We start from the raw sequence: 13,876 nt of genomic DNA on the forward strand, positions 1-13,876 counted from the left end.
AAGTCGGAGCGACTTGTGTCGCTCCTATTAGAATGGGTCCTGTGCTAATCTATGGCAGGCGACTTGTCAGGCGACCAGGTCGCCTGACAAGTCGCCCCAGTGTGAACCGGCTCTTAGGGATCTCAGACATGCTGATGCAAATAAAAGAAATGTTACCGAAATGTCATCAAAACAAAATACATGAAGGTAGACTTCAACCATAGAGGCCTGTCGAGGATAAGGATTAAACCATAATGATGGAACCTTCTGAAACAAATACAGCTGTGGTAAGTATAACTATATATTTCTAAAAAGTGGAATGCAATGTCACATTTTCAAATATAGTCCCATAAGATATCAGCAAGCTCTGTGTAGGTACATGCTTAGCCGTTTGTGAGATAATCAACCAAAAAAAAAAAAAAACATATTTCAAATGCACTAGAGGGAATTCAATGCATGTGTGACTGGGAAGAGACACTGCATAGAATACAATATATTTGTCACCGTATATGGTTACTTTCTGAAGCAGTGCGGTAACAAATGTGCTCTATTTGAATATGAAATCTATACTTTATTAAAATATCAATATGCTTTATTTAACCAGAGCACAAAAGTTAATACATTCTTTGTCATTTAGGGCCTTCAGATGGTTTCTCTCCGGTGAGAGACGTGTTGTTTTTAAGCAGATATATGCCAAATCTGAAATATTTATAACATTCATATTTAACTAATTGAATTGGCTTATTTCCCTATGTGAGTCATCTGGTGTTGGGTAAGACTTTCCTTTCTTCTAAAACATTCACCACATTCCAAACATCTATATGGTTTTTCTCCTGTGTGAATCCTCTGGTGCCTAGTAAGAGGTGTCTTTTGTTGAAAACCCTTGCCACATTCCAAACATTTAAATGAATTTTCTCCCGTGTGAATCCTCTGGTGTATAGTAAGAAGTCTCATTTCTGCAAAGCTCTTGTCACATTCTGAACATCTAAACGGCTTCTCTCCTGTGTGAAACTTTTGGTGTTGATTAAGATGACCAATTTGCACAAAGCATTTGTCACATTCTGAACATCTAAATGGCTTCTCTCCTGTGTGAATCCTCTGGTGTTGCAAAAGATGAGCCATTTGTTTAAAGCATTGGTCACATTCTGAACACATAAATGGCTTTTCTCCTGTGTGAATCCTTTGGTGTTGCTTAAGTGTAGATTTTTTGGCAAAACATTTGTCACATTCTGAACATTGGAATGGCTTCTCTCCTGTGTGAATCCTTTGGTGAGCAATAAGATTTGACTTCATATAGAAACACCTGTCACATTCTGTGCATTTAAATGCATTTTCTCTTTGGTGAATCTTCTTTTGGTGGTAAGAAAGAGATGTCGATCCCGAGAAGCTCTCATTACATTCTGAACAACTGTATGGTTTATCTTCTGTGTGAATCCTCTGATGTCCAGTAAGACTTCCATTTGATGAGAAACACTTGTCACATTCTGAGCATTGAAATGGCTTCTCTCCTGTGTGGCTCCTCATATGTAGAACAAAATTCCCCTTTTTTGAGAAATATTTATCACATTCTGTACATTTAAACATGTTTTCCCTGTGTGAATCTTTTTCTGGAGGCAAAGATAGGTCTGATGATTGTCAAATTCTGTACCTTGATAGGTCTTCTCTTCTGTGTTAATTTTCTATTAATTATTGAGGTTTGCTGAAATATTTTTTATGGGTCATAACATTGCCTTATCATGGGTCACCGTCTACGGAAGATATCTGTAAAAATAAAAAAAATAAACGTTGAATAAAAATGAATATCAACTTGAGAATAACAACATTCTGGAATTTGAGACACAAATGGATTGCTTTCCAATATTCATACACTATATTGACAAAAGTATTGGGACACCCCTCCAAATCATTGGATTCAGGTGTTCCAATCACCCTTCGGGTCTGGTTTGGACATCAAGGGGAACCAAAAATGCGATATTAAACAGAAATGAAAAATGTTAAAAAACAGGCATGGGGTTCCCCTTAAAATCCCCCCATAATCTATACCAGACCCTTATCTGGGCATGCAGCCTGGCAGGTCAGGAAAGGGGGGGGAGCGAGTGCCCCCTTCTCCTGAACCATACCAGACCACATGCCCTCAACTAGCCCCCCACCCCTTAGTACCTTGTCTTCATCATGGGCGGTGGTTGTGGGGGTCTGCAGGCAGGGGGGCTTACGGAATATAAAAGCCCCCTTTCCCAAGGGCCCCCCATGGGAATGAGTATTGGGTCCATACAGTAGTACCCTTACCTATTCACCAAAAAGTGTCAAAAAGTAATAAACACACATACACGGTTTTTGACAATTATTTCATCAGAAATTAAAAAATGCTGCCGGTTCCAGCACCTGATGAGCTAGGCAGGCAGAGCGGCAGCTCTGGAGACATCTGCTTACAAAGCCCTTCCAGCAGCTCCCCCGGCCAGCAGTGACGCCTCAGTCCGCCTCCATACTACCCAGGGCAGATACAGGCATGGACCTGTATGTAATTCACGGCACTCCAGGTCCAGGAAAGGTCCGCTCGGACACCAAGCCTCCCGCCGCATATACCGCCAATATGGCTGCCACATCCCCCACGCTATCAGCGGGACACGCAGCCTCTCAACAGCTACACACAGACAGCGATGCCTCCCCCCGCGATGATGAACAATACGCCTGCATCGCCCAGGCCGTCGCCGCCCTTCTCTCCTCCACTATCACAGCGGCTGTTGACAATGCGGTGACGGCGGGCATTGCACAGCTCCGCAAGGATATGGGGGGGAGCGGGCAGAAAGACTGTCGGATCTTGAACACAGGCTGTCAGACAGAGGATGAGGTGCAATCTAACTTGACAAATGACCAAAGAAATGCCCAGACCCAGCAGTATTCATAATCTTTATTAAAAAAAGTATTGGGACACCCCTCCGAATCATTGGATTCAGGTGTTCCAATCACCTTTCGGGTCTGGTATGGATTTTAAGGGGAACCCCATGCCAAAATGTTAGACACAGGCATGGGGTTCCCCTAAAAACCCCCCCCATTAACTATACCAGACCCTTATCTGGGCATGCAGACTGGCAGGTCAGGAAAGAGGGGGGGGGGGTGAGCGAGTGCCCCCCCTCCTGAACCATACCAGACCACATGCCCTCAATTAGCCCCCCACCCCAAAGCACCTTGTCTTCATCATGGGCGGTGGTTGTGGGGGGTCTGAAAGCAGGGGGGCTTATCGGAATCTGGAAGCCCCCTTTAACAAGGGCCCACTACATACAGTAGTACCCTCACGCATTCACCAAAAAGTGTCAAAAAGTAATAAAAACACACAGTTTTTGACAATTACTTCATTAAAAAAAAAAATGCTGCCGATTCCGGCGCCTGATGAGCCAGGCGGGCAGAACGGCGGCTCCTGAGATATCTGCTTACAAAAGCCCTTCCAGCAGCTCCCCCATCCAGCGGTGACACCTCAATCCACCTCCATGTAGTTCACGGCACTCCAGGTCCAGGAGAGGCCTGCTCGGACGCCGAGCCTCCCACCGTATATACCGCCAATATGGCCGCCACATCCCCCACGCTCTCAGCGGGACAGCGGCCTCTCAACAGCTACACATAGACAGCGATGCCTCCCTCGCGATGATGAACAATATGCCCGCATAGCCCAGGCCGTCTCCGCCCTTCTCTCCCCCACTATGATAGCGGCTGTTGACAATGCGGTGACGGCAGGCATAGCACAGCTATGGGGGGGAGCAGGCAAAAAGACTGTCGGATCTTGAACACAGGCTGTCAGACAGAGGATGAGGTGCAATCTAACTTGGCAAATGACCAAAGAAATGCCCAGACCCAGGAGTACATTCTTGATAAAATTAGAGGACCTAGAAAACCGTTACCGCAGGAACAACCTGCGTATTATAGGGGTCCCAGAATCTTTCACGGTCGCCACGCTACCTGAATTGTTCTCAGACCGTATACCCCTGGCATTGGGGATCCCCTCTCCATGCTCAGTGGAAAGAGCTCATAGACTGGGCCCCCCTTCCAATGATAGGTGCACACTGCATCCATTGACCGTGCGCTACCTCAATTATGTAGACGGGGTCGCCATTTTGAAATCCTTTCGCAACGCCAAATCATTGCAAGTGGACGGGCACAGACTCCTCTTATTTGCAAACTATTCACAAGAAGTAGCAAGGCGATGCAAAACTTTTCAACCCTCCTGTGCTGCACTCTTTCAAAAAGGGATAAAATTTACTCTGGCCTATCCTTCAATCCTACGCTTCACCACCGCGACAGGCGAATCAAAGTCCTTTTCTCACCCTGATGAAGCTGCCAATTACCTACAAGCGTACATACAAATCCCTATGGATGTACAGGATTCTTCGCCTCCTATAATGTCTCCTGGCAATAGAAACCTCCGTAGCCCGAGAAAGGACTCCCCCAAACGGACACGAATAAATCCCGCAATGACCAGCATCGTTGATCCCTGTGTCCTAGATTCCCAGGACCTACAAGTATACCACCAGCACAGGTTGTGTCAGTGACAATGCCAGTCAATTATCCTCGTAAGATGCATGGCGAGGTAATATTTGTGGAAATTTGGGATCCCCATGCCTCCATCCTCTCTGTTTCGTGGGAGGTATTGAAAATGTATTCTTGGGTGTTTATTTGCCCAGATGAATGATCTTTGCATGGTGGCAAGTTTATGGAAGAAAGAGGCAGGAATGTGGATCGGAAGGGCATGGAAAAGATACAGTAGTCTGGGTAGTACCGCCATCTTAACTATAGCTGCCCTCCCGAACCATGAAAATGTGCCCCTATCCCATCGTTTTAGATCACTGGCAAGTGTTTTTAATAGGGGAAGAAAACTAGTTTCGAACAGCGTTTCACATTTCGAGGGGAGTCTGATGCCTAAATACTTCAAGGAAGTTTGTTCCCATCGGTAGGGGCAGTTGGCTTTAGTCAAAGTTATCATGCGAGATGGAAGGGTCACAAATTTATGGCTTATAATTTTAAGTTGTTTATTTTAAAGTTGTATAGATATCTGTAATATTTGAATTGTTTATTCAAGTTGGGGATTGAAATATGGGGTTGTGCAATGTAGAAAAGTAAATCATCAGCATAAGCTGAAACTTTAAACTCCTTTTGGTGGATTGTAATACCTTGGATAGAGGGATCTAGTTTAATGGATCTGATGAGCGGTTCTAAGGAGAGGATAAATAAAAGGGGGGAAAGGGGACAAACTTGTCTTGTTCTATTATGTAATCCTAGCGGATCAGAAAAGACCCCGTTGACTCTCACTTTAGCTTGGGGAGTTGAGTACAGTGCCCGGATCCAGGACATCATATTTGAGCCAAAGCCAATGTGGTCGCAAGTTGCAAAAAGGAAATCCCACACCACACGGTCGAAGGCCTTTTCTGCGTCCGTAGACAGCAGAAGGCCCTCAAATCCAGCCGATCTGGCTCCATGAATCAGGTTTAGAGATTTGACTACGTTGTCCCTGGCTTCTCTACCGGGCATGAACCCAACTTGGTCTGGGCCAATAACTTTTTCCAATAAGGGTCTAATTCTGTCCGCCAGAATTTTTGCCAAAATTTTAAGGTCGGTGTTCAACAGTGAATTTGGCTTGTAGCTGGTGCAAACACTAATATCCTTATCTGGTTTGGGTATCACTGTTATGTGAGCCATTAAGAAGTCATTGGAAGGTTTATGGTTATTTTTGATTACATTGAGGGCTTCAGAGAGGTGTGGGGAAAGGGAAAGGGTGTCAATGTAGGTTTTGTAATATTGTGAAGTAAAGCCATCTGGTCCCGAGCTTTTCCCCGGTTTTAGAGCTTTGATGGCTGCTGTAACCTCTTCTGTAGTGATATCTGATTCCAAAACGGCCAGACTCTCTGCGTCTAGTGTAAGAAGGTCACTTTCGCTCAGATATTCTTTAATGGCTTGAGGTCTGTGAGTTGTGATTTCCTCAGGTTTGTTTTGGGGGGGTATGTTATAAAGTTTTGCATACAAATCTCTAAAAGTGTTGGCGATGGCTCTAGAATCTTGAATCAGGTGTCCTTGCGTGTTCTTAATGCCAAAGATATTATTCGCAGTTTGTGTCTTTTTAAGTGCTCTTGCTAAGATTTTGCCGGATTTATCACCCTGTTCATAATAAATAGATTTTTTAAGGAAGAGAATGCATCTTTCATTCGTCTCCAGATGGGCGCGTAGTTCTTTCCTTAACTGGGACAGGTCTTCTTCTACCTGTTGAGCTAGTGATTGTTTATGTTTTGCTTCAAGGTCGCCAATCTTAGAAAGCAGCTTGGCTTTTACTTCTTCCCTCTCTCGTTTCTTTTGAGCACCGATGCCAATCAGCTAGCCCCTACTCACCGATTTATGCGCCTCCCAGACTGTAAGGGGGGAGATATCATTTGAGCAGATATCCATGAAATAGTTATTCAGAGTAGATTGAATATGGGTTTGAGTAAGAAGATCTAGCAATAGGGACGAGTTAAGTCTCCACGAGCGGTTACATGTGCTTTATTGGGAAAGTAGACATTAGCAAATGTGATCGGTTTGTCAGCTAAAGTACCAGAGATAAAAATAAATCTGCCGTCCGGGTCAGCTAATTGTCTTTCAAAGACAAATGGGGTGTCCTTGTGAATCAGAATGGCCACACACTTTGTCTTTGAAATAAATAAAGTAAAATAATCAGCGCTCAAATCCTTTAGTGCGATGAACCACTCTATGTAAAACCAGCAAAAAGGGTATATATAAAAATATTAATAATGCCAATGCATAAAGGTAGGACAATCCAAGACCAATAAATATTATCTGTGTAGATATAAAAATAGGATGATAAATAGATAAAATATTCAATGATCAAAGGGGTCTAAAAAACGCAAAATGTTTACGAAGGAAGCAAAAATTCTGGGAGTTGATCACAAAAAAAATAGGTGTATAAAATCTCAATGTGATGAGTCACAATGACTTAGTGGCAAAAAAATCAATAAATGAATCAATAAATGAATGAAGGTGACAGGTGATAAAATAATTAACTTATCAAAGATACATGTAATAATATTCCTAGTATCAATCCTAAATTAATAAAGTGATGAAATCCAAGTGGCATTAAAAATTCAACAATGGTGATTAGTTACTTAAAACCAAAACACATATATTTATGAATAAAAGAAATATCGGTAAATAAGGAAAGTGCTAGAGTGCTATAAAAAGTGTATCAAAGTCCATTCAATTCTTGAAGGATATCTTGACAGTGGTTAAGGTGCTGGGTGCTCAAAAAAATAATAATAAGACATTCGGGCGAATAGAGGAGTGATATCAAACTTCCAATCACAGCAAAGTGCGTGTGCAGGTGAGCTAGCAATCCAACACTAAGTGAAATGGCCGCTCACCTCCATATCACTCAATAAGAGCGTTTTACTGTAAAGATGCAATCTCAACTCCTCTCAGATATCTCAATCCTCTCCAATCAGATTTGCCTCCAACATTAATGGCTTTACATTCGGGAAGGAGCATATACTGTTTCCAGCTTAAGAATATGCAGATCTCCTTGTTTATCCAACGATTGATCTAATAGTTGCTCAGACAAAAGGAAGCTCTCATCGTGTAGTATATTCGGGTAAAGTTTATTTAACAAATGTACAGGTCACTTACTAGAATGCAGAAAGTTCAAAGCAGAGTACAGTCAAAAACAGCCGCCGATGCGGTCCGCTCCGATGCTTCCGGTCTCGGCCAAAGATCGGAAGTGACGTCACTACGGCTTGTCCCTGATGCGTTGCGCTACAACCCACGTAGCTTTCTCAAAGGGGTAAGCCGTAACATGATCGTCTCCGGAAATATATCAGGAACGGTTGCAAAGGGAATCAAATAGGACGCGGCCTGTGTTTAACCCATCACACATTACTTCCGGTATATCGAATAGTACTGTTTTATACATTTGATGGGGCTTCTTTTGATCGGTTTACAACCATCACTTATAAATGACGTATCAAAAGTATAGTCCTCAGATGGAAGACTCCTATTCATAGAAATACAGAAGTGACTAGAAAATGGAAACAATTTGCACTAGGAAGTGGGTTAAAGACACGACTGTGTGCTAAATCCTGACTCTTTCAATTAAAACCATAAACATTACAATTATGAGAATCTCAATCCATTGGATGGACATTCTCTCACATAATAATAGACAACAAGTGCATAAATAGCCATGGTGTGGCTGAACACATCCTAGAAAAAGGAGAGAAGCTCTATTGTATATATATTGTACTCCTATGGTATATGGATCCCATGGACTGACTTCATAAAAAGCATAAAACACCAAAAAATTATATATATATAAAAACAAAAAATGTATATAAAAAATTAAGTGTAAAATAAGTTGCGACCCCAATAAAATCTAAAAGCTTCAGAAAATTATAAAAGAGGGGGATAAGTAAACCATCAGTCAATAGGTGACGTGCAATGTAACTGGAACAGAAGGAGGAAATGGAGAGTTACTACATATAGGACAAAGGGTCTCTCAAAGGATAAATCTAAAAGGGAAGATACCTCGTCTTAAATGACAAAAAAAAAAATCAAAAAAATCATGATAAAAAACCAATCCTTTAAATAAATAAATTTCATAGACTAATTGCTTTCTCAACCCAGGGGTATTAACATTACCAGTTAAAATCCATGTAATAAAATTAAAAAATCGCATGTAACAATAAAAACCAGAAACCAATAAAAAATGGGACTAATATCCACGGCAACATAAAAAAAAGAGAGAGTACAGCGAGTGGACCGCATCGGCGGCTGTTTTTGACTGTACTCTGCTTTGAACTTTCTGCATTCTAGTAAGTGACCTGTACATTTGTTAAATAAAACTTTACCCGAATATACTACACGATGAGAGCTTCCTTTTGTCTGAGCAACTATTCGATCAATCGTTGGATAAACAAGGAGATCTGCATATTCTTAAGCTGGAAACAGTATATGCTCCTTCCCGAATGTAAAGCCATTAATGTTGGAGGCAAATCTGATTGGAGAGGATTGAGATATCTGAGAGGAGTTGAGATTGCATCTTTAAAACGCTCTTATTGAGTGATATGGAGGTGAGCGGCCATTTCACTTAGTGTTGGATTGCTAGCTCACCTGCAGACGCACCTTGCTGTGATTGGAAGTTTGATATCACTCCTCTATTCATCCGAATGTCTTATTATTATTTTTTTTTTTTGAGCACCCAGCACCTTAACCACTGTCAAGATATCCTTCAAGAATTGAATGGACTTTGATACACTTTTTATGTGGGGGATGCTGTTGACCTAAAGTTACAGGTTGTGCCACATCCCTAAATAACAAGTAGCAAAAAGAGGGGGTTCCCCTAATTGGGACTTTTAAGGCACATATCAATAGAAAAACTGATATATATTTAAACAGTAACTTTATTGGTACAAAAATAGAAAATATAAGGAAATGGCATAAAAACAAAGTACAAGCAATAGACAGATATGAGTAATACTCAGAAGCTAGAACCTAATACCCGACATGTTTCGAAGATATTGCTTTCTCCTTCTTCAGGGGTAGTTCATAGCGGTACTCTAATGGTATACAAAAATATGAGCATGAATGCCATGAGTAATGGAATCTACTAAATACAGTGCTTTTATGATTGACAAAACATACTGTATAAAGATTGTGAGTACTTAGAGTTAGTCAAATCTGAACTTTGTGTGCTTGTACAAGAAGATAAAAACATCTGGTTGGTCTGGATCTAACTGGCGATGTATGTAATCATTAAGGATATGATTCTGATTGAAGTTAAGGGACCATGGGAAGTGAGGTCAAGAAGGTGTCTCCCAGATGTAAGGTCATCTGAAGTCCTGTAGAAGGAGGCCAGAAGCAGTGCCTTGCCACTTAATATCCAAAATGGATAAAGCCAGTCTAAAAAAGGATAAACAAAAAAGGGCTTTTGAAATTACACCCTACTTCCCTGAAAGCAGCAGGAAAGATGAATCAGGCTTGTTAAAATATCTAGGAATCGCTTCAAAGCAGAGGATTAAGCAGTCCTAGTTGTAAAAAGCAATTATGTTACCTTGTAATGGTGTCAGATGAGCTTGCACATCCTCTCCAGCCAGCAACCAGCAGACAAGTATGTTGTCTGTGTGCTGGGGGAGGTGTGCTTATGAATGGTGTTATAATGAGCGGCATAGGCAACAGCTGGCGTCCAGGAAGGGCTTCCTGGATCGCCAATGCCGTGTCCGCCCCCAGGCCGCACGCGCGGCACACTGACGTACGACGTGGTGTGGGCGGGGCCGGCGCCTGCGTTCCACCGGCACGGTGATCGAAACCAGAAGTGCGGGAGCACTTCCGCTTTCAATTGGTCAGCGTCGGTCAAGAGCAGACCTGACGCTGGATGGAAGAGACCAACAGTGTACATCGCTGTATGCGCGATGTGTCTCACCGTGCCGGGATGACCATACAATGGGGACACCTAGTGGTCAAAAAAGTAACTTGATAGAACCTGAACCATAAATAGTATCAGATAAACCATCACAACTCCAAAAATTGGCCTGATGAGTTTGGACATTGGCACTCTGAGATTCTCGCAGGATGGTAGGATACTGTATGTATGTATAAAAATATATACATCGCCAGGGATCACTCAACCAAATGTTGACAAACCATCAATGAAAATAAATGACAACAAAGCAAACATTGGGGAAAGAATGGGAGAAGAGATTAAGTTAGCAGAGCAAAATGGAAAGCATATCAATGCAAATGTATGTACTGAAATTGACATAAATACATTAGACTGAAGCAAAGAGAGCATTTAAACATAGACACAAGCATGATGTGGAGCAGCAGTATATGCTTATTTAAGAGAATTGTGCAACATGAAACTCTACTGTTAATCAACACCTTAAAGGATAGATGTAAACAAAACATGACAGGCATGGTAAAGGAGGTGGGATCTTATAAGCTAGATAATGGAAGGTTAAGTCTCCATGCCCCCGGAGTTGAACCCTTCTAGGAAGGGCTTGAAAGATAGTGTCCCATTCAAGCCAGGGGGTTCAGTGGCCTTAAGGTGGTATATCCACCTGAGCTCGAGTTGGAGGAGACTTTTGTTCCAGTCTTCTCCTCTAGAGCCCGGGTGAATGCGATCCAAGATTAAAAATTTAATCTTGGGCATTTTGCCAAGGTGTACCGTAGCTACGTGCCGACCAAGCGGGAGGTCTGGGTCGGACTTCCTCATACTCAAGATATGACGGTAAGCCCGTTGCCAGAACTCCTGCTTGGTTTTGCCAATGTAGAAACATTGGCAATCGCACAGTAGAAGATAGATAACGCCAATGGTACGGCAGATCGAAACACGATCCTTCATGGATCAAGCTTCCATCCAACACCCCTCCTCCGGTCCATCCCTATTAGCCAATACTTACGGCTTAGGCACAATTGCTCAGACCTTAAAACCTTTCAGACAGCAGCGGATGAGCTTTTAGACCGTCTGTTACGGAGAGGTTACTCCAAGAAGTCCCTCAAAAAAGCCTATAAACGTGCCCTATCTAGCGATAGAAACAAACTATTGGCCCCTACATCAGCCAAAAATTCAGATGCTAATGGCAAGCTGAGGATAATTACTCCCTACACACACCAACACTGCAAGATCAAGCAGATCGTGTCCAAACATTGGCACCTTCTGTCCTCTGATCCAGTCTTAAGTCAATATCTCTCAGACGCACCCAACTTTACCTTCAAAAGAGCCCCTGCTCTCAAGGATAGGTTGGTCCGCAGTGAATTTGTTGACACTACCTCGCTCACCTGCTGCAAGTATAAAGGGACCTTTATGTGTGGTAGCTGCAAATATTGCGGCTACATGTTGACACAAAGGAGCCCCACATTACCCAATGGGACTATCCACAAAGCCAAACACTTTGCCAACTGCCGTACCATTGGCGTTATCCATCTTCTACTGTGCGATTGCCAATGTTTCTACATTGGCAAAACCAAGCAGGAGTTCTGGCAACGGGCTTACCGTCATATCTTGAGTATGAGGAAGTCCGACCCAGACCTCCCGCTTGGTCGGCACGTAGCTACGGTACACCTTGGCAAAATGCCCAAGATTAAATTTTTAATCTTGGATCGCATCCACCCGGGCTCTAGAGGAGGAGACTGGAACAAAAGTCTCCTCCAACTCGAGCTCAGGTGGATATACCACCTTAAGGCCACCGAACCCCCTGGCTTGAATGGGACACTATCTTTCAAGCCCTTCCTAGAAGGGTTCAACTCCGGGGGCATGGAGACTTAACCTTCCATTATCTAGCTTATAAGATCCCACCTCCTTTACAATGCCTGTCATGTTTTGTTTACATCTATCCTTTAAGGTGTTGATTAACAGTAGAGTTTCATGTTGCACAATTCTCTTAAATAAGCATATACTGCTGCTCCACATCATGCTTGTGTCTATGTTTAAATGCTCTCTTTGCTTCAGTCTAATGTATGTATGTCAATTTCAGTACATACATTTGCATTGATATGCTTTCCATTTTGCTCTGCTAACTTAATCTCTTCTCCCATTCTTTCCCCAATGTTTGCTTTGTTGTCATTTATTTTCATTGATGGTTTGTCAACATTTGGTTGAGTGATCCCTGGCGATGTATATATTTTTATACATACATACAGTATCCTACCATCCTGCGAGAATCTCAGAGTGCCAATGTCCAAACTCATCAGGCCAATTTTTGGAGTTGTGATGGTTTATCTGATACTATTTATGGTTCAGGTTCTATCAAGTTACTTTTTTGACCACTAGGTGTCCCCATTGTATGGCCATCCCGGCACGGTGAGACACATGGCGCATACAGCGATGTACACTGTTGGTCTCTTCCATCCAGCGTCAGGTCTGCTCTTGACCGACGCTGACCAATTGAAAGCGAAAGTGCTCCCGCACTTCCGGTTTCGATCACCGTGACGGTGGAATGCAGGCCCCGGCCCCGCCCACGCCACGTCGTACGTCAGTGTGACGCACGCGCGGCCTGGGGGCGGACCCGGCATCGGCGATCCAGGAAGCCCTTCCTGGATGCCAGCTGTTGCCTATGCCGCTCATTATAACACCATTCATAAGCACACCTCCCCCCAGCACACAGACAACATACTTGTCTGCTGGTTGCTGGCTGGAGAGGATGTGCAAGCTCATCTGACACCATTACAAGGTAACATAATTGCTTTTTACAACTAGGACTGCTTAATCCTCTGCTTTGAAGCGATTCCTAGATATTTTAACAAGCCTGATTCATCTTTCCTGCTGCTTTCAGGGAAGTAGGGTGTAATTTTAAAAGCCCTTTTTTGTTTATCCTTTTTTAGACTGGCTTTATCCATTTTGGATATTAAGTGGCAAGGCACTGCTTCTGGCCTCCTTCTACAGGACTTCAGATGACCTTACATCTGGGAGACACCTTCTTGACCTCACTTCCCATGGTCCCTTAACTTCAATCAGAATCATATCCTTAATGATTACATACATCGCCAGTTAGATCCAGACCAACCAGATGTTTTTATCTTCTTGTACAATCACACAAAGTTCAGATTTGACTAACTCTGTAAGTACTCACAATCTTTATACAGTATGTTTTGTCAATCATAAAAGCACTGTATTTAGTAGATTCCATTACTCATGGAATTCATGCTCATATTTTTGTATACCATTAGAGTACCGCTATGAACTACCCCTGAAGAAGGAGAAAGCAATATCTTCGAAACATGTTGGGTATTAGGTTCTAGCTTCTGAGTATTACTCATATCTGTCTATTGCTTGTACTTTGTTTTTATGCCATTTCCTTATATTTTCTATTTTTGTACCAATAAAGTTACTGTTTAAATATATATCAGTTTTTCTATTGATATGTGCCTTAAAAGT

The 13,876-nt window shown here is 42.6% G+C and overlaps 2 protein-coding genes across 2 annotated transcripts in view; both read right to left on the minus strand.

The window, feature by feature from the left end:
• LOC309553579 (uncharacterized protein) overlaps nt 1–13,876 on the minus strand; it is a 241,585-nt gene that overhangs the window by 143,656 nt on the left and 84,053 nt on the right. The gene's annotated exons all lie outside the window — the stretch shown is intronic.
• Nucleotides 721–13,876, minus strand: part of LOC309552826 (uncharacterized protein) — a gene marked incomplete at both ends in the record, with an annotated part of 253,908 nt that continues 240,752 nt past the window's right edge. The window contains one exon of the mRNA XM_082253736.1: nt 721–1,282. Coding sequence (XP_082109862.1) covers nt 721–1,282 — 562 coding nt within the window. The remainder of the gene's footprint in view (nt 1,283–13,876) is intronic.

This window comes from Pelophylax lessonae (assembly GCF_965119305.1).
Source record: "Pelophylax lessonae genome assembly, chromosome: 4".
In the NCBI taxonomy this organism is placed as follows: Eukaryota; Metazoa; Chordata; class Amphibia; order Anura; family Ranidae; genus Pelophylax; species Pelophylax lessonae.